A 25,528-nucleotide genomic window follows, 5' to 3' on the forward strand; every position below is an offset into this window, starting at 1 on the left:
CTTGAAGGTGAAGTAAAATTTGTCGTCCGCTCTTGGCTATCCGAACGAGAAGGGCGTAGGTTGCTCAAGTTCACTCCACCTGATATCTTCAACTTCTGCAAAAACTCCATCTTTCACGCTGTCACCACACTTGAGCTTTGTTTAAAATTCTTGAAGACTTGTAATGTAGAAGGTTATTAAAAGAACTTCTCAAAACACACGCTTTGAGCAGAGAAATTAGGCTCTATTCTTCCTTCACCGCTCAATCTGTTATTTCCGTTGGGCTCGATTCTTCAAATCGATAATTTTTTTTCCTGTGTCGAACACGCAACAAACCCTTCACAATTCCGTCGAACAGCCAACTCGTAGTTCGGTGTATTACCCTAGCAATTGCTTGGGCAAAACCCAGGAATACAAGCGCGTTGTGTATTTTTAAAATATTCAGACAACACTCAACCGGTGCACCTGTTCCACGAAACCATTGAAGGACAATTCTATTGTTTGCGCACCAATTGACAGCGGTGACCAATTCATTGCATATTCTAATGCAAAAGCAACAAACGAAGCCTTTAGGGCTTCTAATGGAAGAACTCAGCATGAACAAGATTTTGAGACACCTTTTAGACCAGCTTTTAGCAAGTGGAAAAACTCGAAACAGTTCTGAGTACATTTTTAACTGCGTGAATTTTATGGTGCAGTTTGGAAATCCGTTTCAAGAAATATTTACAGAAACAAAATATTTAATTAATATGTAACTGTCAAATATGAAAGCAAATAGAACCCTACAAGGAAACGAAACTTTAACTGACAATTTCATTTATTGACTATGAACAATTTTATTTTGTCGCCACGATGCAAAACACATTGATCAACATTGAAATTTTATTGCAGTTTAAAGTCAATTTTAGCGCGTCACAGAAGATATAACTTCTAAGACTTCAGTATTTCGCTGAAAGCTATTATGTCTTGAAAAGAATACATAACCAATAAATAATCACATCACCGGCCTTAACTTCTACAAACTTGTAAGAAAGATTATCTGTTAACATAAAAAGACACTATGAACTACTTCTGAAACAATTTTTGAACACTCTTAAAATCTCAACTATTTGTGCGACAGAAAGGTAAAGTTTATATTGTCTGAATGAGGCCTCCTCGCCACAAAGTCTGGACAAATAAAACGTTGTTCATAAAATTACCGTTTGTTTTTCGAAGAACTCCATCTTTGTTTTCTTAAAGAAAAATATATATTTAAAATCGCGCGATGTGTACGCGTGAGCGCAGAATGCCAATGAAGTCAAGTTTTGATGTTCGGACAACGAATAATCATACGCAATTTTTTGTAAAAGCAAATGTTTTAAACAATGTTAATATCGATTAAACTCTAGACCTTTACTGCTAAGTGGTAAAAACATTGCAGCTTGCAAGTGTCCGCTAGAGAAGGTCTCTAAATTGACGGCTTCTGCTGCAAATATTTTCACTTGCCAAGGCGACCATAAAAAATTGCTTGTAACAAATGAAGCCACTGGTGTATTGCTAAAAAAATTTTTTCGGCGTGATTTTTCCAAGTTAAACTTATGAAAAGAATAAAAAAACTTACAGAGCATAATTAAGACGAGCAAGTTTTTCCCCTCGACAAGTCTTCATTGAACAACCTCACTAATCATGTCCCTGGAAGACCCTGCTGAATATTGTCGACAACCGAAGAAAACAAACTGCACTGTCAAACTTGCATCATTGAAAATAAGGAACCAAGAAAATATGGGAAAAGCTGAAAGATGAAAGGAGTTTTCCTCCTCCTCTGAATTTTCAAATTACCCGGCCATTTCTTCTTCATAACTTCCCATTTCCTCCTTCCTTCTTTTCCTTATTTCTAATTCATTCTCATTTTCTTTAAGCCTATTTCCCTTCTCACCCTAAGAACAGTCCGCGACCCAGTAAGAACGCCTAACTAAAATAGGAAAACATTATCAAAAGTAAATAACGGAAAAAAAAAATCGTGTAAAGGAAGAGGATCGTTAAAATTTGTTGAATTCTTAGACAGCTGAAAAAAATCTTGCTAAAGAAATTTGAAAAAACCTCGCTACAGTCCGATGTGGTTGATCGAGTGAGTTCAGTTGTGTTACTGACCTAAGGGTCACGCCAGAAGCTGTCACGCCAGTAGACTGCAAGAGTCGACATTCCAACCATTCAGTGGTTTTCTCTCCTCCCAATTTGCCATTAACGAATCCTTTAACATTTAAACGAAGATAAACAGCAGTGTAGAGAATAACTCCTCAAAAGACAAAATTAAACATAGCTCTCCCAGCGAATCACACAAATTAGACCGAGCCCGTTGACTTGGATCGAGAAACGCGTGCAAGATACAGCTGAACAGCTCAAGAACTTCCAAAATTTGGTAACAAACAGTCCTTCAAAAACAATTCTTCCCTTAGTAATCCAAAATTACTTTTAAAGCGAACCTTTGACGCAGCTCTGAGAAGAAAATTTCACTGCCCCTCAATCCCGAAAATGTGAAGCCACCAAGCTCGACCAATCCTATGACGTCACCTCTTAGAGTGACATGTGGTGTAGAGCTCAAGCTGCTCGAGGCTAATCAAAATATGCGACACGTGAAAGGGACTTTCCCTCACCAGTTTCAAAGCTTCTCAAACAACAGGTACATTAAGTAGCTGAATTATTGGTAGGACGTTGTAAGGCGGGAAAACATTTTAATATCGTTAACCTAGAGGCTTGCGAAAGGGTCGAACGAATTTGCAGGATCGTTCGCCATGTGGTGGAGTGTCTGTAAACTACATTTCAAGGAAAAGAAGGGCTGTTTTGAAAGACGGTTTTGACATTTGAAAACAACCCTAATCAACTTCTATAAAAAGAGCAAAACTGGTCATGGATAGAACTATTAAAATGCTCAAAATGGCACTTGGGTTGATGGCAAATTATTTACTTGAAATTCCATGAAGAAATTCCTTCAGTTAAATTTTTGGGTTTATAGATATTGAAGAAGTGTATTTGATTTTCGATACTTGCCCATTTCAGTTTTGAGAAAAAAACTGAAAAGTGTTAGAAACACCAATTTAAGCTGCCAGACATCGAATCCCGTTCAGATATTTGTTTCATTAAGTACTTCCCATGGCGACAACTTGCATCGTCTTGATCATTCTTCGCTTTTCTTCTAAAGTTTAGGTTATGTATCGTCGATACTGAAAATCATTTTACCAAGTAACTACAGCTGAAATGCCAACTCTTGACGACATAGTTGAAGGCTCTGCTGATAAAAGCAAACAGCAACTGCAAGAAGCATTAGTGGAGCTACTCAGAGGGAATCCAGAGATTTTAGATTCAGTCACGAAATCTAAGTCAGAGACGCAACAGGATAAGAAGAAAGTTGTAAGTTTATTTTTAGATTTTTTACATAAAGATAAAAAAATACCAAACGCTAGCCTCAAGATAGCCTTGCACTGGAATTTTTACTAGGGTATATTCCTATTAACACTCTACACCCTAACATCAGTAGGCATATTCTCCATACTTTTCTCCATATATTTCCTATGGTATTGACAAAGAGAGTTTGTTCAACAATCAAGAGCTTTTTGAGTTGGTGATCATTTCCTGTTTTCTCATAACCTTGATGTTTGATTTAGCTGTTATACTGTAAAGAGAAATTGGATGCTAGTCACTGTGAGGGGTGAACAGGTTACCCCACTGAACTTGCGAAGATATTGATATGTAACTTCATATAGGTAATCGCATGGGGCTGAGTAAAATTAAGGATTAATATCACGTATGTTTTCGGAAGTTGCTGAAATTGCCCGAGTCGCGCAGCAATGAGGGCAACTTCTGCAACTTCCGAAAACACAAGTGATATTAATCCTTAATTTTATGAGGAACCATGTGATCACTTGTTTATAATATAAGGGACAAAATGTTTTCTTACTGATCTCATGCAAAATGGGACACCACTGTAACAAAACAAACAGAAATTTCTTTACCTTGGCAGCCGTTGCTAAGCGATTTTCAACCAATCATTTTCAAGTAATTTTGCCCATAGCAATTACAATTTTGCCCCTTATGTGATAAAGTTTATTATCCAACTGTGCTTCATAGAGAGCAAATAACATGCAATACAAGGACAAATATCACGTAATATTTGTACTCCAGAAATCTGCAAAATTTTCCCCCACTCAGTACAGAATTGTGCCCATTGAAAATGTCATATGTGCAAATGCAAATAAGCTAGAAAAGAGAAAGAGAGCATGCGTAACTTCACGCAGGCCTGTCAATCCGACTGTCAATCATGTAATCCCCATGTACACCGTGTTCGTAAGTATTGTTTCTTGCTCAGACAACCAAAACGTAGTGCTATTCATCGAAGAAGAATAGACGTAATTAGTAGTGTTATCCTGATTAGGCTATATTGTTTAAAAATCAGTCAGATGTAAAATTAAATTACCTTTTAAATGTCAGGTTTTTAATTTGTATTAAGACTGAAATGCAGCAGTTTTACAAGGTTTGACCATCAATTTTGCCATGAAAGCAAAATAACATCACAGAAATATTCCTTTTTAGCCCGTTATTGCCATCAGTTGTAAATACTAATTGCTCCAATTGTCTCCATTGTCTCTAAACAGACACAAAGCGAAATTTTATAACTCCCATTTGGGAATTCATCAATTCAGATCTTAAGAGAACAAAGCTGGCAGTGAGCTTTTGCAACCTCATTCCCACGTCATTGTGCCCACAAAGCATCGTGGGTACCCCACTTTTCCCGCGTGACATTTTTCAATGGGTGTGATTCTGTAATGGAAATAATAATTTGGGGTGTTGGATAATAAATCTCTTATGAGACATTGTTTGTATTTTGACTCACCCTATGGGCTCATCAAATGACAGCACAACTTTTAAAAATACTCAAACAGAGATACTACACAACAAAACATCCAATGAGATATATGACTTATTCAGTAGTTGTGTATCAGCTACTGTAAGTGCAATATCTCAATTGTCTATAACGAAACTCTATAACAGCTAGAAAGGAGAACTCCAAATCAAATCAGGGGAATTAAAGAGATAACTCTTTGATTCTTGGAAGTTATCATTATCTTATTCTCTAATTGTTGTCAATCAACCTCTCACTTGACAATGAGGATGACCTCTTCCCATCTTGTCAAAATGTCAGGGACAACTAGTGACAACAGCGCTTCTCAGGATTACTCTCACCTGGACAATCAGACGATACAATCATTTTGTATTTGTAATTAAAGCCTGGTTCACATATAATCGCAGATGATCGCTGGCGGACACAAACTATCCCAGGTGATCGCACGATTGCTGAAACCACTCAGCCGAAGATCGCAAATTGCATGTTCACATATGATCGCAGCCAATTGCAGGGATTTGTGACAACCGAGTCTATGGTTTACCATTCAGCGGCAATACAATGTAACTCCAGTAAAGACTTTATTTTACGAGGGTAACACATAATAGCATAGCTAATAAACTTGTGGCCCTCACTCAGAAATAATTACAATATAAAAACTAGTATAATACAATATGAAAATAGAAACTAATATAATATAATATAATTACAAGATAAGTAAAGAAACTAATAAAATGTATGAATATTTACAATATAACTAGTAAGAATGACTAGTAACTAGTAGTAGTAACTAGTCAACCAACATAAAGGCAAAGGACGCTGAACTTTTAATTGGTGTCAACATTCTGCTTCTGTCGTCTTTACTTAAACGGAGAATCACTGCCTGATCAAAGAAGAAATGTTGCTTCTTGGTGCAGAAAGTCTTAACAAAGAGAGAATTCTTTGCTAAAGCAATTGAGCAAACAATCATATTTTCTAATTTCTTCCATAAACTGTTCGATGTCAATTTCACCTTCCATCTTGTCAAAACCCACGCACAAAAAGTTGATAAAAAACTGGTTGTCATGGTATCATGCTGCTTGCATAGCATTATTGGACACATTCCTATTGCATGATCACAGAACTTTGTTCACAGATAATCGTACTCGATCCCAGACGACCACAACCGATCGCACGAATAGGAAATGGTTCTATTCCTGCGATCGCACACGATCACAGAGCTGTTCACATATATTATAATTGCAGACGATTGTTGGCAATTGAGTGCGATCGCCTGCAATCGTCTGTGATCATATGTGAACCAGGCTTAAAAAAAGGGTCACCCCTGTATTCTGTAGGAAATTCATTACCTGACAAGGGAATTCCATGTTAAATTGCTTGTGAAAAGCAATGTTGCATGAATCACGAGGGGATGAGTGCACTATCGGTTTTCAAGTGCATTCTTGAATCAGGTTATGGATTTTCCATGAATATCCCATTTTTTAGCAGAAATAAAAAAGAAAAAGAAAACAGCAACAATGTTTGTTTTTATCCTGAGCATGAAACAAGAGATGGCAAACAATATTGCCTAGTGGCTTTTTTCAACTCACAATTCATCACTGAGTACCTTGCTTTGTTAACCAATCAGAATGTGAGATTTTATTCAATTATGAAATCTGTAGACTGCAAGATGTGCAAATGAGCAAGATGGACAGATACAGAGAAGCTCATCAGTGTCCTACCCTGAACTTGAAAACCACCTTAACCAGTCCCAAAGACCCAGATATCAGTGGCAGTTGTCTGACAGCGGTGAGAATTATTGAAATTTGTAATCAATACATGTTTGCATTAAAGTCTGTACCTGATTCAGGTGGCCCATTTAGCCTGAGCTTAATATCCTGGTTTCCAAAAAGCACGAAGCAATTTAGAGTACAGTGGTACCTTGATTGAACGAAATGCCAAGGGACTGAGGAAATTGGTTTCTTATATCAAGGTTCTGTGGCATACATTTTACTGTAACTTTAACCGGGCTGAAACTGAAGTATGGTTTGTTATACCGAGGACTTCATTATCTAGTAGTTCGTAAAATTAAGGTTCCGCTGTATTACTGCTCACCTAGATGGGATGCCAGTTCATCACATGGTTACCCCCCACCCCCAGCATTTCATCAGGCTTACCTGACAAGTCACCAGTACCGATTTATACTCCTGGGTGGGGTGGAGAGAGGCACTGTGAAATTAAATTGTTTTGCCTGAGATCATGACACAATGACCTGGCTAGGTCTTTAACCTGGACCTCCTAATCCCTTTTAACTCCCAAGATCTGTCTTTTAATTCTCCCCTTTAGCCACCACACATTTCCTTATAAATAAGTTTTAAGAATTTGGTGTTAGATCAAGATTGTAATCTCTAACTGATAAGTTGGAGTATTCTCCTTAGCTGATTGTTGGATACTCAGTATGGCTATAATCTGGAGAAATTACCGTATTTGTCCATGTATAAGTCCACCTTTTATGACCAAAAAATCAGCCCAAAAAATCACCCCCTACTTATTCACAGGTCATATACAAAGACCTGACCCAAGCAATCCAAGAAATTAGCGTAACAATTGCCTGAAGTCCGTTAGGTAAACCAGGTTTACAAAACCAGTTCTAATTGTGTTTGAGTTTCGTTGGTTTTTATCGCATTCTTCATCAACAAAAAAGTTTTAAATAATAAATTTTACATGGCTTAAACAGAAAACTACTGGAGCTGGCTGATTGCTATTGTATCTTCTGATCTGTAGAGCAGACATTTTTCCTTATAACTTTGCTTCTATTTATGCTGCAGAACTCTCGTTTTCATTGAAGGCTTACAGTAGCTTAGTGACCTAGCTAATGCTGTTTTCTCACGCAGTCTTGTCTGATATGGCAGTGTTTTCATTAAGTGATCCTATGAAGCTTTTCGGTGTTCCTTTGGTCTACTAAATCTCCTTTCAAACTCAACATTAAGATAAAGGTTACTTAAATGCATGGCAATTTCATCTTCAAAGCGATTTACAAAATATGGTAAATTACTCCTCCTGTAAATCGCTTACTTAAATATGTTGCCAATGAATTGGCTAACCTTGTCTCTTGGTTATTTAATTTATCGTTTACATGGGCCATTGTCCTTCAACTATGGAAGCAAGCTAACATTTTCCCAATTCATAAGGATTGTGACACAGGTTCAGTTACTAATTAGAGAGGGATTTCATTACTATCTGTTGTTGGGACATGTCAAGAAAGGATCATTCATACTGTTATATATGACCAGGTGTTTCAATATTTGCATGATTCCCATCATGGCTTTCTGAGAGGGAGGTCTACTGTTTCTCATTTAGTTTTAGTACACAATGATTGGGCCAAAGTTATGGATAATCATTAGGGAAAGTTGATGTTGTATTTCTGGATTTTTCTAAGGCTTTTGATTTAGTTATAATCATTCTCTCCTGATACAGAAGTTAAAATCAATATGGTGTGGGGGGGGGGGCAACTTCTCAAATGGTGTAAAGATTATCTGAGAAACCAACAACAGAGGGTAGTTGTACGTGGAGGGACTTCTGATTGGCTGACAGTTACATTGGGTGTACCCCAAGGGTCAATTCTGGGACCGTTGTTTTTTATAATTTATATTATGATTTGCCTGGTGTGGTTTCTGATGACAATAAGATAGTTCTTTATGCTGATGATAGTAAACTTTATAATGTTATTCACTCTGTTCATGATCAAGAGTGCTTCCGGCAGAACCTAAATAAGATCAATGAGTGGTGTGTAAATAATAAGATGAGGATCAATGCCAGTAAATGCAAGGTTATGAGAATTACCAAAGAGAGGTCCCCTTTTACCTACGACTATCACATTGATGGGACTAAACTCGATTCGGTTTCTTTGCATAGAGACCTGGGCTTGTTAACTAGTGATGTTCTCTCTTGGAATTAATTACCATATTGCCAATATTACAGCTAAGGCAAATAGTATTTTAGGCCTTATCAAAAGAACATGTCGGGATGTCAGTGATGTCACAACTCTTAAGACTCTGTATTGTAGTTTTGTGAGGCCCAAGGTTGAATATGCCTCTCAGCTGTGGAATCCTTCTACGAGGAGTCACTTTAGTCGTGTAGAGTCAATTCAAAGAACAGCAACCAAGTTTATTCTTAAAAGTGATGACAATTATTTGGTTAGGCTACGTGAAGTCCACTTGTTATCTTAAGAGGGTAGGAGATTTATTGCGGATGTTGTTTTCTTTTATAAGGTTGTTAATAATCATGTTTGCCTGACCCTTGATTCAAGGGTTCGGTTCTCTAGGGATGTTGACAGGGGATATGCATTGAGAAGTATGCATGGATACTCCAAACCTTTTAACCAGCTTTTCTAAGACTAATTTATTTAAATTTAGCTTTTTGAGGAGAATAGTTGGGGGAATGGAAAAGTCTCCCTCTTGATATTCGAGAGGCATCATCCGTGGCAGATTTTAAGTTGAAGGTTTCTACATTTTTAACTCGTTGAATTTCTGTATATACATTTTTTCTTTTTTTTCCTTTTATGTTTGTATAGTAGTAGGTCCTATAGATAGGTTGGAGTTTCCTCCTAGAATGGTTCTGCGGCACTCTTTGAGGATTCTTCCCATTTAAACACATCACGTAAATATTTTTATTGTTGTTGTTGTTGAAATAAAGCTTAATACATATATGCTTCAAGTGTGAATCGTGGTCATGTAAACAAGTGCTACTAAACTTCACAGCACACGGTTACATTTTGCTCAGCAGTTTCTTTTTAATTCACCGTGTTTTCAATACATTCTCAGAAGTAAGAGATCAACCATTGGGGAAAATTCTATCAGTGTGAATTTTTCTTTTTAAAACCAGAAATGATGAAAAATCGATTTTTGACCTTGAAAATGGGGGGTCGACTTATACATGGATAAATACGGTATGCGTTAAACACTTCTGGGAGTTACAGGGTTATCCTAGAGTCCAGCACACTTGTCATTAAGCCACCCATGATAAACTAACATGGACTGATTAAATCTGTAGTGACTGCGTGTGTTGTTCAAAGCCAGGAAAAGGCTTGAACAGTCTGCAAATTTCCAAGTCTTGGATTTTCATTCTGCAATCCCAAAATCTGAGCTTTTAAAATAGCTTCTAAAACACTACAAAAAAATTTCAGCTTAGTTTGTCCATTTGTTTAAAGTGATCAATTCAAAGAAAACACACCAGTGTTTTCCAAACCATTTGAATGTACATGTAAGTAGTGTAAGTGTTAGGTGTTTTTAATTGGAGTTCAATGGACAAAAAATGTCACAAACTGCCTTTGCATTATTGTGGTCATTTATGAGCTATCCTAGTGCTTTGAAAGGTTTTGAAAATTGTATTTGCCTTTTGCTCTTGCAATTTCAAATTCTTTTAAAACATCACTTTTTCAAAAATCATGGAGTGCACTCACATTCATTCATTTAGATGATGGCATAGACTCTGCATGGACTACTTCGACAAAACATATGTCACCTCGTGAACTTTGCAAATGGCGCAGTGGGCTTTATTCTGTATACACAGGACATCTACCTCATGACATTACAAAGGTAATGGTTAAAAATGTGCTTTTTTGAACTTCTAGATTTAACGGCTTTGATTTGCAGTTACAAGTGCCAAATGGTATCTTGGAAATCATAGGCCTTGGAGAGTTGTAAACTGATCGTAAGATCGTGCCAGCATTAAGTTGTAACTGGTCTTGAAGTCTGAGTTTTTTTCAAAGGTTTTTAGTTTGACATTTTCCCTCTTAAACCTAGGTCTACAGAGTAGAGTTCTGGTTGCAAACAACATAGTCTGTGTATCATATGCACATGCAATCCTATGAGAAGTCTTTGCATCTTGCAATTCCCAGATTAAGCCAATTGCTTTCCCTACACCCTACATGTGGTACTTTAAAGTGTTCTTTCTTCCACAGAAAGAGCTAGTACGGCTGTTTGGGGAAGTTGGAAATGTACAGGATGTTCATTTACAGCCATCAAACCGTGACGGAAGAAGTTATACTTATGGGTTTGTATGTTTCATTCATCTTGGTAGACAGTTGATTCTTGTCTTTGGTCTGATGCATGTATTCTCAATCTCTCTCCTAAGCATTAGTTCTTAGAAATCACCATGCACCAACAACATGGCCCAAAATTGATGACATCTCGTGGCAAGGAATGCAGAGTTTATTCATTCTGTCTGGGTTGCACATCCTCCCCCCCATGTTTAAGAAATAAACACAAAACCAGAGTATGTGCCTTTGTCTGAATGGAATTACCAACAAAACTCCTCTTTTTCTTTGCATAAAAACACTACTTCCACATTACTACGCATATTCTTTATTCGCTGTGCCATTGAAAGAAAGGAAACTGAAAAATTAAGTCATTCTTGATTTTGTTGTAGGTGTATTTTTTAAGTTTTTCAAGTTTTCTTTGACTCCATTGAATTGAATCCTCTCAATTCAGTACGCATAATATAGTGTCATTGCTTTTATTTAAAAAAGAAATCAATCAACGTACAGAATTAAAACAAACAAGGACTTTGGAAAAGCCAGCAAAAGACATGGTTACTCCCCAAAACTTCTCTAAATTTTTTTAATTAATAAATTTTATACATTTACTAATTGAAATTATAGTCCTGGGAAGGTGAAAACATCTATGTTCGTCAAGAGCAACAGTTTTTTTCCCTCCAGTCACTCACAGAGGGTCATACAGATTACTAAAATAATAGTTATTAATATCATAACTGTTCAATTCAAGTGGGAAAAGCATTTCCTATCAATAAAAATGAAAAAGAACAATGGATCCCTTTCAGTTGATCTTGTTATTATTGCTGATAGATCCAATAGGCCAGGGAACCTGCCCACTGTCAAACCATTTTATGTAATTCAAATATAGCTCACACTGCTGGTAGAGAGTTTAAAATTTTAAATTTTCCCATGGGTGCTCGCATACTGACACCCTGGTAGGGTATGTTACTTTGAAAAACACCGTGTTGGCTATGAAAGCATAATTTAATTCAGCTGCCTATTAATTTTGCACACCTACTGTATTACAGTTTGTCACAACAACATGGCCCTGAATAGTTGGTCCTCAATTTTTTCAGTCATTCTTAATTAATTTCTTTGTCGCTGGAAATAAAAGTCAACAAATTTTAGTTTGTATACTAATGATAAGCAATAATTGAATCAATTGAATAATGACAAGACAGTTGAAGTAATTAAAAGAAGGATTATTCAAACTGCTTTACCACACTGTTACAGAGTAAGACATGTTCCAAATGGAACAGTTTCAAAATAGTAAAAGATAGGTCTGTCTCAAACACACCTAGCTATCTTAAAATTTAAGTAAATGTTTACATATATACCTTCTCAAAATGTTTTGAAAATATCCATGAATTGGATTGATTTTATCTAAAATTGATTTTGTATTATGTGGATACCTAGAGCAGCCTGGCTGTTGGTGGGAAATAATTCGTTAGCAACTAAGAAAAAGTTGTTTAGATAATAGGACACATTAACTTGGAGTACAAGAACTTAACTGAACTTGATAGTGAAAAATGCTTTAAATATACACCTTGCACAACTTTACTGCACTCTTTGTAGGCAGAGAAGTTTACACTGTTGTTGTTACTAGATAAAACTAAGCCCTTTTTTGATTGGAAATCAGGAAACTGTGTCTGTCTATTGTTTGTTGCCATTGTGCCATTTTCACAGAACTGCTTATAAAGGATTGATGGCTATTATGTATTTCCTGCCTAAATAATGCAGGTTTACACAAGTTCATTGATTTACAGTGAGAAAAGGTCAATTCATGGCAAACCTGTCCTACAGTACTGCTCTAATCTGTAGCTGAATTGGTTTGTGTGGAAACTAAGGAAATAATACCAAATACACCACTGAAAGTGAAATACAGTGATTTGCCCACAAAACACTGGCTGCATGAAAGAAACCCACATTTTTAATAATAAAAAATTTAGATAATATACAAAAGCAAAAAGATATATGTCCACTTGAATAGTTGTTTCAAATTTAATCAGGGCCAGTCCTTTGAGAACAAAGCCTAACATTTATGACGTAAGAACAATTTCGTAAAACAAATTAAACATAAATTCTAATATGTTGAATATTGACAATAAATGTCTCTTTAAAATATTGTAACACTCTGAATTGTCTCTCTACAAGCTTATCGCTACCATGCCCCGGCCACTCCTCGCTAATTAGCTAAACTATATCAGATGATTCAATTTGCGTGCGATACTTAGTAAATAAAGCAAGAAATTATTTGTTAGAGAAATGTTGCCAAATTTATTCTAAAACAAAGCACTCTTATTCAATGCACCTTTTGCCATCCGCTTTGGTCGTCTGAGAAATTCGTCGATTGCTCGAACACAGTGCTTCCAAGTATTCACTTTATCATCAGATGCGATTGCGTACACATCAAACACGGTTTCCTTTACAAAACGAAGGCGTTCTGGATCAACTGCTTCCTTCCCTCTCGTACCTGTGCAATTCCTGTTTTCCAATTCATTATTTTCGAAAATATGTCTCAGCAACTGGACTGCGAAGTTGCCGATTGAGCAACTTTTGCATTTGATCTGGGTAAGCTCATCCGCTGAGATGTACTGTTGCGGAAAGGAAGACGGACGTACAGGAGGCGCAACGTCTTGTTCGTTGTCGGTGTCGGGCGAAGAAGCTCCACTGGATGGAAGCGGTTTCACAGGGTTTGCAACCATCGATGGCGTGCTTGAATTTAACGGCGCTTGAGGCCGTGTTGGGGTGTTAATAGGGGTTGTGTTTTCCACGCGCGGGGAGGGTGAAACGGAAGGTGGCGGTGCCCCACTTGGGAGTTGTGTGGCGGATGACACTGGTGGCTGCTCAACTCGCGAGTTTTCACTGCTGCCTAGATGGGCTGGTAGAGGGGCTACCGTCACTGTACCGGGGATGGTGTTCTGGATCGGAAGCGAGCTCTGAAGCGCTGGGAAGAATGTAAACAGCTGCTCCATACCTCGCATGATCTTGTTCTGGTTGTGAAGGATGGTCGCCTGATTCACCATTATGGCGCGTTGGTTTTCCAAGATGGCGGAGAAACGATCTTGATTCATTGATTCATTTGGTTCCATGGTCATATTTTGGACTCTGTCACTCGCTAGAGCTGGTCAGTAAAATAATCCTATTGTGTGAGATGGACGTTGAGAGAGTTCACACCGGTTGGAAGCGTTTATAACTTTGTGTTTTGGACAACTGCGAGTAAAATGGCGTCCACGAAAGTGAATCGCGAGTAAACCCGCGTGACTCGATGCTGAGCCACCACGCATCTCACGTGGTAACGCGCAAACGAGGGCGGAACATAACGTCACGCAATAGTGTAACTAAACCAAATGAAATTATGGATAAATACAATTTTTTTTTTTAATTTTATATTTATTCCATTTTCTGTCAAAGACTGTCAACTAAATTAGAAAGCAAGAGGAGTAATGTCTGTTTTTAAAGAAAAGTAGTCAGTGGTTTATAGTGACAAAAAATTTCAACATCACTCTTCTTTTATCATTCCTCATTGAAAGTTTTTCCGACTCCAAAATGCAACAATGATAGATTGGATATGATCTTGATTATCATTACATGCCAGAGAAATTGAAGTTATAAAAGTTATTGGGAAATGGATAAAAAGAAATTAATGGTATTATATTATGTGCTGGAGTCTTTTAAAAAATGTGAATGTGTAATAGTTATTGGGATACTGAAAAAAAAGAAAAAAGTTACCAGTATTACATTACATGCCATAGTCTTTGGAAAGTGAAATTATAAAAGTTATTGGGAAACCAAAAAAAAATAGTTACCAGTATCATATTACATGCCAGAGTCTTCTGAAAATTGATGTTGTGTGAGTTATTGGGAAATGGAAAAAAGAAAAAAATAGGTACAGGTGTTGGAACCACCTCATTCTTTCAAATTCCTTTATTTCTAATCATGCAATACTTGATTAACTTGGCCAGTATAGAAGAATTCACCCCACTAAAACAAAAATGGAAGCAAGCTAGCCAAAACAGCTAAACTAATAAATGTGATCCTAGTATGAATCAGATCACTCTAATCATCGTGGTAAAATAATTGTGAGGTCCTGTTTGGGGGGTATAGATGTCGCCTGTCTGAATTTCAAACTTTGTCATGTGGCCATTTCAGAAGGTTCTGATGTCGCTTTTGCAATTTCATCATGTCGTGCTCAAAGTCGCATTTTCATTTCCCTGATGTTGCTGTTTCAACGCCATGTCGCCCATCAGAATTTACCCTATCAGGGCCTCAATTGTAAGCCGTGGTTTGTTTCTCTACAGCTTCATTAGATACTGTACACTCAGTGAGTGCCGTGATGCAATTGCAATGCTCCATGGCCGTCTCCTTGGCAACAGCACCATAACAGTAGAGTACGCATCTGAGACTAAAGGGAGGTTATCATGTGACGACTCAGAGGATCTACCTCGTGGCAGTAAGTGATCTTTTAGATTGTTCTTTTCATGGACAAGATTGTTCTTTTCATTGACAAGATTCACTCTGTGATCGGTAAACACTTCTCAACAGCCTATGGGGATACAAGCCTCCTCAAAGAAAGCCAATTCAGCATTCTAAAAAAGAGTGTCATGGAAAATTTGACTGTCTTGGCTATGAGATGCTTTTCATCAAGCAGTGCAATCCTAGTCTCAACATGCAGACTGATTCCATTTGCGCAAAACTCTTTGTTTGAAAAGAACATTCCGCTACTTATTGTCTTTTTAGTATTTAAACATTTGTTATCTTTCATTCTCTGACTTGATAATGATGTTAGCCTAACATCAAAACGTCATCTCCAAATTTTTAATATGCTTTTATGAAATGTTTTATTGCAATTTTTTATCGTTAAAAGATTCACTTGCAATTAAAAAACATCGCATGCAGTTACCTTAACCCTTTAACTGCCAAGATCTGACTGTTGATTCTCTCTTCCAGCTGCTACACATTTCCTTGTAAATGAGTAATAAGAATCTAGTGTTAGATCAAGAAAATAACTTCCACCCAATAACTGAGTATATTTTCTTTGCCCATTTGTTGGATAATGTATGGATATTATAGGGAGAAGTTAAGAGTTGGCTCTGCTCCGCTCCCCTGGCTCCGCTTGCCCCCTATGGTTATTCCAGGCTGCTAGTACTCCAGTTTTATTTCTAGTAATTTCTTTCAATTTTGTAACTTTTTTGCTTCGAGCAATTATGAACGCGAGCACTAATAGAGATTATCCGTTATCCATTATCTGTTATCCGTTATCCATTATCCATTATCTGCTATCCGTTATCCGTTATCTGAGTTAATCACTTCTGGGAGTTAACGGTTAAAGGACTTGATTGTTCTCTATTTTTTTTTTCAGTTGTCTTTTTGGAACAGACAAAATAAATGGAAGATTGGGGGAGGGAAACTGCAAAATGTTAGTTTGGTAAAAGAAACAAAATGGGAAGAATGAAGGAAATAGAAATGTTCAAAAATGGTTGCACTTAGAAGTGATTAACATGGAACATCTCTTTATGATATCCATGTATTATCCAGCAAACAGGTTACGAGAGTACTCAAACTTATTAGGTAGAAGTTGTTCTCTTGATCTAAACCAAATTCTTACAACCTATTTGTATAGGTAATCACATGATTTTGAGTGCAATTTGGAATAAATAAACACAAGTAAATTTTTTCAAAGACTAACAAAATTGCATGAGCCCGTAGGGCGAGTGCAATTTGTGGTCTTTGAAAAAATTTACAAGTACTTATTTATTCCAAATTGCACGAGAAAATCATGTGATTATCTATTAATAATGTACATGAAAAAATATGAGCTAGTTTCTTATAACTACGCAGAAGAAAAGCGCGTGCAACACTTGCAAAAATAATTTATTCAAACCCTGCAAGTGACATTGACCTTGACACCGACCTTGACACCGACCTTGACACCGACCTTGACACCAACCTTGACATTGACCTTGACATTGACCAATCATTCTGACCAATCAGAATGTCTGGTTTGTTTCTTTCTTTGCACTGAATTAACCCTCTTCTGCACTGAATTAACTCTCTTCTGCACTGAATTAACTGAAAACTACATTCATCTTAACCAATCAGAACTGAGAAATTTTTTCATGTATATTATTAACAAGGAAATGTGCAGCAGCTAGAGAGGAGAATTCATAGTAAGTTTGTGGGAGTTTAAGGTTTAAATTGGAAAGGTGAAATCCAAATGTCATATGCAAGAACAGTTACAATAATTGTAAAGATAAGGTCGACATCAATTTCAAACGACCCTCCATAAGGGATACAATAGCACATTGGTTTGGCAATATAAAAAATAAATCAATTCAAAACAGAATATGAAAGAGTATTTAAAAAGGATTGGGCAAGAATGGTAACAATTGTATGGAGAAGATTGTCACAGATTTCAAAATTTAAGCTAAAAATTTTCAAGAGATACAAGCATTGAAGCCCAACTTTTAAGGGTGTCATTAAGAAAAAGTCTACAATTTAGTTAAGATTCTAAACCTGCAAACTCTCTTGCCTTTGATGCGATTCTCATGCCTGCCCTTCAAAAACTCTGATCTCTCTTTGGCTCATACCTGCTGCCCAATTTCTCATGCTTAGCAGAAGCATGGAAATTATTAGTAGGGGAATGTTCATTAATTTTATTTTGGTTATTAATTTTATTTGGTCATTAATTTTATTTGGTTATTAATATTATTTGGTCATCAATTTTATTTTCTTATTGATCTGCTACTTTCCTCGCAGAGAAGGACAGACTCTTGAGAGATGACTACCCGAGGCTAGAACAATACCGCTCCATGTCTGATGCTGAATCTCAGGAGAAAAGGGTTCTTTGGAAATTGCGTTGTTCTGCCAGGAGGCAGAAGTCATCAATTACAGGAAATGCATTGGCTACACAAGGTATTTTTCCTTTTCACAGTGGAAAGATGGCTAAGACTAAGGGGCCAAGACCCCTAAAAAAAATACTTGTATGGCATGTCCACAATCTGTGTAGCATGAGTTGACAATGGCAACTATGAGATACAATGAAATATATGAAGTTCATATATTTTGAACTGCGGTATTAGATACATATGATGTACGATCCTCGCAGTAGATAGCGCTATTTAAGCAATAGCGAAAATCAGACCTGAAAACAAATCAGGCCTGTACGGGATTCGAACCACTGACCTCTGCGATACTAGTGCAGCGCTCTACCAATTGAGCTAACAAGCCAACTGGGAGCAGGCCGTTAAGTTGATTCGTAATAAACCCTTGAAAGTGATAAATGAGATACAATGAAATATATGAAGTTCATATATTTTGAACTGCGGTATTAGATACATATGATGTATCTAATACCAGTTGGCTTGTTAGCTCAATTGGTAGAGCGCTGCACTAGTATCGCAGAGGTCAGTGGTTCGAATCCCGTACAGGCCTGATTTTTTTCAGGTCTGATTTTCGCTATTGCTTAAATAGCGCTATCTACTGCGAGGATCGTACATCATATGTAATGGCAACTATGTTGGCTACATGCATTTCTGGATGGGATACATGTCCACTGCAGTTAGGGATAAGACTTTTGACTTTAGGAACCTGCTTTGTGTGGTTTACTTCAGCAAATTTCGATCATAAAGAGGTTTTCTTCGAGATAGAAGATCCCATGTACATTAACTTCCAAAAGACAAAAGCATAAAGACATGGCTCTAAGTAAAAAAAAAAAAAACAAGAGACTCCTGGTCAACTGACATAAACAGTAGGCATTTAGAGGTGCCTTGATTAGCACCTGTATCTATTCACAATTAGCTAAGAATCTTCAATTTATGTCTTCAACCTCTCAAAGAAGATAATTTGATTTTCTTCCTCAGAAGGTGACAAAGAAGAAGCTTTGATTAATGCTCTTCAGGAAGTAGTAAAGAAAGTAAGCAGTTTTCCAGCTAACACCTTAGCCCTGCCTTCTGGGTCTGAGGGCACTCCATGTTCACCTTGGGTTACGAAGGAGATAAATGGGTGAGCTAAAATATATACTTAGTGTTATTCAATTCAGTGGTGGATCCAGGGGGGGTCTGGGTTATCCAGAACCCCCCGCCACACTACATCATATGTGTGGGTATTTTTAACACTTTTCTGAGGCCAAAATTTTCCAACAACAGAAATTTACTGCTGAACTTGGGGTATTAAAAATCCACTTATCTTGATGTATTCCTAGGCGTATTTAGCTCATCAAGAAATCTGTGTGTTTTCTGTATCTCAGGCAGTCGTGTCATTAACTCTATTCTTGGCTTTTTTATTAAGCTGCGATGAAAACCACATGTCCAACCAACATTCAGTCGCAACACAATCCACAGAAGAGGGTTTACAAAGGCGTAGGATATTTGAGGGCAACGTGAATGATGGGACGAATTCACAAAGCACAGAGTTGACAAATCGTCGGGAAATTCTTCAACACACGGCTAGCCAACGTATTTCAAGAAGACCTTGTGAGGCTGATGCGCTGCATTTAAGAAACGCCACAGTTTCACCCTCTCCACCCAAACGCTGTGAGTCAGCAGGCAGCCCTGATATGATAACCTCTCCGGGAGGATACTTCTCCCCAAGCAGCCCTGATGAAGCACCATCTCCAGGGAGGTACACGTCCCCGATAAGCCAAGATGTCACTCCTTCTCCGACAGCATTTACATCTCCAAGCTCCCAAGATGCGACTCCTTCGCCAAGGCGAGGTGGTACCTCATTCAGTGAAGTAGAAACCAGTGATCCTGTCAGTCACGACTCACTAGAGAGATTCCTCAGGCAAGATTGTAATAACTGCCATGAAGAGATCACTATGGGCATAGGGCAAGAGTCAAATTCGACACAAGTGAGAAGCACAGCATCTTTTTGTCACTCCAGTGTGCCTTCTTTGAATAGCAAGGGACTCTGCTCTTTTGAATCTGATAGGAATTACAATGAACTAGGGCTACAGACTTCAGGAAAGTCGCCAGTGTCTTGTAAAGAACCCCATCAGGCTACCAGAAAGGGAGAGGTAGCACAAGATGTTAAGGGTGTATCACCACAACATAATCAAATACATGATACCTTTGCTCAGCAAAAGAAAGAAACAGATTCAGCACCGATTAAAACACAACCTTTGCAACGTCTTCCGGGAGACCATCCTCCTGAAGTTGAGAAGATTGGTTATCCAGCTTCTGTAAAGCTGCTGTCCTCTAATAGTGCAACGGCTCCTCTTTCAGCCGCTCCTGCTTTTCTCCCGAATGGACCGGTGTCTCCCTCAGACTCAAGCACAGTGAGTGCACACGTACCGCTGCAAATCTCTCCTGGTAGTGGATCGGATCCTCCTAAAGGCGCTGCAGCTTCACGCCTACCAGAACCTGTCTCCTCTTCAGACTCAAGCGTAGCAAGACCTCTCCTGGAACAACAATTATTCACTGACTCCTTCCAGGGGCCCCACGAGACCCATGCACCGGAGCTGATGCCGGTAAACATGGCTTCCAGATTCCAACACCCTGGCTTTCCGAGACAACAGTTGGGCAATCCGCCATTCTTGCCGCCTGGTGTCTTAAACCCAGGGATGTTTCCAGGATGGAATGCAATTGCCTTTCTTCAACAGCAGCTTTTAGCCTCAAGACTGCCATTTGGACTTCCTTTTTACGCAGGAATGCGTGGAATTCAACCAAACGATGGAGTACCATTGCCTTTTCAAGGTTTTCGAACTCCTTTGGGGAGATTCAACTGGGGTGCAGTAGGAAGGGGACGGTCATTTGCACCAAGATTTCCCAATGCAGGTCTTGGAAATACTAGAACTCGTGGCGAATTTGAGAGAAGTGAGCTGCCATGGACGACAAACTTGAAGGAGACCTCTTCTCTGAAGAACACTTCAGACACACCTAAAGATCGTACTTACAATTCATCCCAGAATCAGAAAACTAAACTTGGATCTGTAAGCAGCGACTCTTTGCCGCCTCTGAAGAGTACACCAGACAGTAGCTGTAACAAAATTGACGAGAAGACATCTGTGACTCAAAGTCCAGGAAGCAATAATTCTTCTCCGAACGGAAGCAGCTTTGATGGTTTGACAAAAGAGTCGGAGGAAGAGACTGAATGTCGACGCTTTGCACATGGCCATCAGGAGACTGGTGTTCAAGGAAGATTCAATGGTAAAGGTCTGAACCAAGCTACATCTTCAAGCAGCGCCTTAGAAAATGCGGAGAATGAGTTGGAAAACACTGAGGTGAAGAGCACCTCTCCGCGTAAAATGACTCAGAGTGAAATGCATCTCAATTACCAAAAGGTAAGTTTTTGAGAGATGTTTTCATTCGTCAGTGTGTTTACAAAATGTCAGAGATGGATAGTCGGGGCTTTGGCTGGGAGGTAACTGTTGTGACCGATCTGGTCGGCAGATAACGGAGGATTACAACGGATTGAACCTTAAACGATAGCTTTATTCCACCTACACGACTCGTGGTCCTCAACAACTACAGTCAGGCGTTACATGCAGTACTGCGGAGAGTCTGGGTCCTAATACACGGGAGTCTGGGTCCTAATACACTACAGTAACCATTCCACTCAACTCTTTGCAGCCTAACGACAGTTGTCTGTACATTTCTTTTGGTACTGGCAGGGAGATTTTGTTTGACAATTGAGAGCTTCTCTAGTGGGCCATGATTTCCTAAACTCCCATGCTTTGAAGTCTGATTCAGCCATAATGCTTTAAGGAGAAATAAGATGCTAGTCATTTTAAAGAGTTGGAGGGTTTAGTTACTTTAAGTCTTAGAGGGAAACTCTATTTCCTCGGACGTTCCCACTATGAATTCTCGCCCAAGAATTACAACTTCCCTTCTTTTCCAAAGATTTTTTTTTCCTCAAAACACAACTAAGTATTTTTTCGTTATGGTGGGAAAAAAACTCTCCTTGTAATAAAATTTCCCCCTACGTATAAATGGTGTTTTTTAAAGTGTGCGACAGAAGTCTTATTATAGATTGTGTTGTGAGTCGATGTTACTATTTTTGTGTCCCTTGCCGATAAGAGTTTTCTTTCGTTTAGAATGAATTGAAGAGGATTTTCCGTGAAAATGAAACAATGCGTCGGAACATAGAATGGAAGAAATCCAGAGGAATGGCGGGTAACAGGTATTCCAGGCAGAAATTGGAAAGATTGCTCGTTTCTTTTGTTATTTCCTGTGATGTCATCGTTAAACAGCAAATTTGCAACAACCTAGAGCTCGAATCCTCAATTTTTTCTTGCCCCGCGCTCTGGACAAACCTTTAACATCTTTGTTTGTTTCCTTTTTGTTTTGTTTTGTTTTTTGTAATTAGAGCTATTTTCAATGTAGTATTAAAAGTAGTTCGGATTGCATTGGTTTTGCTTCACTTCACTCTGTGATTGGTGTACAAACCCACGCCGTTCCCTCAACCAATCAGATGATAAACTGAAACCAATCACGACTTGGTCGCCCGCGATTTACCACGTTTTCCCGCGTTTTAAGCAGTTGGCTTTTTTTACTTTGAGCTCTCCGTCGCTCTTGAGGACATTTTTTCCTTTGTTGTAATCAGCCGTTGTGGTTATGTTGGTTTTGGCTTTACGACATTCAATCGAAAAGGCCTCGTTCTTATAAACTTTAGTTTTTCCTTGAGTCATTGCATTGATAGACTTTCACCGAGACAGTCACTAAATACAGCGTTTGACGTTTTTTACAGTACAACTAATTGAATGTAATTATTGTGTGAACTTTCAGAGACAAAGAAAGTCAGCTCAAGAAAGAAATCAGTGCAAAAGAACTATTTTTACAAAAGGAAAAGGAAATATTCGTCTTAAGGTACAGTATTACAAGAACCACAACTGTGCTCTAGGCACTTTTGCTTGAGACTCTGATCCCTTTACACCGTAACATCACAATGGATATTCTCCATACTGTTCTTTATACATTTCCTAAGGCGCTGACAAGGGGAATTTGTTTAACAATCAAGAGCTTCTTTAGTTATTGACCGTTTCCTTTACTCTTGTGACGCTAATGTTTGATTCAGGGATGATATAGCAAGGATGAGTTCTATGCTAGTCATTCTAAGTGCTCGAAGGGTCAAGAAGGACAATTGAATGTGCCCGCCATTGAGAGAGTTAAATCTCCTACTGTTCCACAGAAATCAAGAGCAAGAACTTTTGTTCGAACGAGAAAAGCTAGAAGCCGCCTTTGATCAACATCTAAAGAAACAGGTTGGTAGTTCAGGATTTAAAAGAACAAACTTTCACAGGCCCAGACATCTGAATTCTCTGAAAATGATGTGGTGACTCTCTTTGACCCTTTACAACCTAATATTAGCATTCAAATTCGCGAGGAGATTTTGTTTAACAATCAGAGCTTCCTAGTTTGGTGATCATTTCCGTTATTGTGTTGATCTTAATGGATGGTCCAGCAGTTTTACTAAAATGAGAAAATACATGCTGGTCACTTCTCAAAGGGTTCTTGAATTGTACTAATTTGTCTAGTTGAACAACCGAAGTCGTCAAATTTTTGTGTTTAGTTCCGTCTCCTTTGAAAGAGTTTTATATAGATCGTCACGCAACAAGGTTGTATCTCCATGCTTCAACCCCTGGACGTCACGAAACTTTACAGCGTGACAGTTCAACATAAGCGAGATACTTCAAAGTTGTACTGAATTTATTTTTCTGTTTTAGCTCGAGACAGAACAGAAGATTGGTGAAACAGAGAACAGGATTCATCTGGCAAAATTGGAGAACGAGCTGTTGAGACTGTACCAGAATCTCTATGGATACAATACAGTTATCTATTAGCTATATATTTGCTGCGTTTTGTATCGTAGTGCGTTTATTGCATCATCATCATCTGACACTCCATTGGAAATATTTTATGCTTAAAAAGATTTAATGGTTTGATATAAGTTTTCCATCGAAAATAGAAACGAGCAATATTGTTGTTTTCACTTGAGTTTTCTGGTTTATTTTCTTTTGCTTCTCTCTAGGTTTGTTTGTTTGTTAGTTTTTTGTCCGTTTTGTTTTGTTTATTTTTCTTTTCTTTACTTTTCTTTTGTCTTTGTTGACTTGATGGAAATATTTTGCGTTTAAAAAAATTTAATGGTTTGATGCAAGTTTTCATTAGAAAATAGAAACGAGAAACTTTGTTGTTTCCACTTGAGTTTTCTGATTTTAAATTTCATTTTGCTTGTCTTTAGGTTTTTTTTTTTTGTCCGTTTCTTTTTTTGTTTATTTTTTCTTTCATTTTCTTCCTTTTCTTTTGTCTTTGTTGACTTGATGCGATATTTAGCACCTGTGCATGTAATTTATTCGTTTGAGTACTGTCTCAGTACTGGAAATTAATCACCCTATTAGGAAGACAGTTTTTCGCGTATCATTTTCGACGTGTTATCACGATGCAGTCGTGACCGGAGTGTTTAGTAAGTTACGACATGGTTCTTTCATCTTTAAACCCAAGGCCAAAATTTTTCAAGCCGGTCTGTAGTAATTCATCTAAATAATTTCACTCCAAAACAGCCTGTATCGCTTTTGGGTTACCCCTTCTTCTTTGTTGTCTGTTGAGCCTGGGGATGAGCTTTATCATTTAGAACAGAGATTATAAAGTTATTAATCGTTGTTGAAGCTTGAAAATTTTCTCGAAGAATACGTTCGAAAATTGTACATTCTATGGGAATCAAGAAAGTCAGAGCGTTTGAGACTATTTTGGCAGAATAAATCTATTTTGGGGACCCAGTGTTATATGAAGTTTATGGTTGTTAAAGTTTAAAAAAATTTACGTTTGCTTGGAACTAAGGAAAGTTAAGAAAGATTATTATGTGAAGAGTACTTTTGGCAGAATAAAATATTTTTGTAGGATGGTATTTTCTTGATTGATTTCAATGTTGTCGTTATGGAGGACTAAAGTATTTTAGTCTCGGTTAATTTTTTCTCTCTCTCCTATTTTTACGGTAGAGAGAACAATTGACCTTTTTGGAAAGGTTTTTCTAGCTCTCTAGTTTCTCCAGGGGTGAAACAACAGACGCTCTAGCCGGATCGTGCCAATCCTTTCCTGAGTCATTACTTCGTGACTGTCTTAATGACGAGGACGCCTTGACTCAGCAAATCTGACTTTGTACCAAGTTCTAGCATGTGCTCTTCTTGCAAGCAACACTGGCTGGGGCGTTCGTAGCGCCTGTCAATGCCTGCCAGTTTTGGATATTATCATAGGCAATAGCCCCCAAGGGTTCACGTCAGTAATGGACACGTAATAGATTTGTGTTTGGTTAGTTTCCACAATCAATCAAAGATATGGTCAATTTGATTTTATCAACTGGGTTCTTAATGTAAATTGGCCACCATAAATAATTTGTAACTCGGCTGATAAAGAGACAAAGTTTGCCTTGTTTTCTTTGTTCTCATAGGTTGATTAAAAAAAAAAAATTAAATTTAGTAGCTAACATAATTATTGGTAACCCAGTAGTTTACATTGTGGGCTGTAAACAAATAATTCAAAATGAACATAATTTTGTTAAGAATCCCGACTGGCTGGAGGCAAACCAGTTTGCTATTCACAAGCATGGCCGAGGATTTGAACTCGGAGCTACCGTGAAACAAATCCTGGTAGTGGTCAGAGCGGGACTTGAACCCGGGAACGACGGATTGCGAGTCCGACACGCTG

General features: G+C 38.0%; 3 protein-coding genes and 1 long non-coding RNA gene across 6 annotated transcripts in view; 1 reads left to right on the plus strand and 3 right to left on the minus strand.

Annotated features, from left to right (window-relative positions):
• Window positions 1-2,447, minus strand: part of LOC111326763 (synapsin-2) — a 49,561-nt gene extending 47,114 nt beyond the window's left edge. Inside the window, exon 1 of one of the 2 annotated variants that reach the window (XM_022930847.2) lies at window positions 1-2,447. This exon is cut by the window's left edge and continues 108 nt beyond it. In XM_022930847.2, coding sequence (XP_022786582.1) covers window positions 1-110 — 110 coding nt within the window. In that variant the 5' untranslated portion in view covers window positions 111-2,447. The other variant, XM_022930844.2, reaches the window with a different exon arrangement.
• Window positions 2,448-2,541: 94 nt separating this feature from the next.
• Window positions 2,542-24,731, plus strand: LOC111326746 (uncharacterized). 2 transcript variants are annotated; one of them, XM_022930825.2, is made up of 13 exons: window positions 2,542-2,638; window positions 3,158-3,366; window positions 6,517-6,643; window positions 10,310-10,431; window positions 10,797-10,888; window positions 15,191-15,342; window positions 17,649-17,804; window positions 18,752-18,893; window positions 19,179-21,171; window positions 21,925-22,010; window positions 22,616-22,696; window positions 23,019-23,091; window positions 23,554-24,731. In XM_022930825.2, exons 2-13 carry the CDS (start codon window positions 3,214-3,216, stop codon window positions 23,668-23,670), a joined length of 3,294 nt encoding a protein of 1,097 aa, XP_022786560.2. In that variant the 5' UTR covers window positions 2,542-2,638; window positions 3,158-3,213; the 3' UTR covers window positions 23,671-24,731. The 2 variants fall into 2 exon arrangements, with proteins under 2 accessions (XP_022786560.2, XP_022786568.2); XM_022930833.2 differs by having other exon boundaries at window positions 2,560-2,638; window positions 3,163-3,366.
• Window positions 11,337-14,144, minus strand: LOC111326785 (uncharacterized). The gene has a single exon (XM_022930856.2). The coding sequence runs from the start codon at window positions 13,985-13,987 to the stop codon at window positions 13,172-13,174; it is 816 nt and encodes a 271-aa protein (XP_022786591.2). The 5' UTR covers window positions 13,988-14,144; the 3' UTR covers window positions 11,337-13,171.
• LOC148722785 (uncharacterized) lies at window positions 16,748-17,014 on the minus strand. Its single transcript, XR_015991895.1, has 2 exons — window positions 16,840-17,014; window positions 16,748-16,791 (listed from the first exon to the last, which is right to left on the minus strand). It is a non-coding gene; the product is annotated as an uncharacterized LOC148722785 (long non-coding RNA).
• Window positions 24,732-25,528: the final 797 nt, after the last annotated feature.

The sequence above is a fragment of the Stylophora pistillata genome, chromosome 9 (genome assembly GCF_964205215.1).
Source record: "Stylophora pistillata chromosome 9, jaStyPist1.2, whole genome shotgun sequence".
Taxonomy (NCBI): Eukaryota; Metazoa; Cnidaria; class Anthozoa; order Scleractinia; family Pocilloporidae; genus Stylophora; species Stylophora pistillata.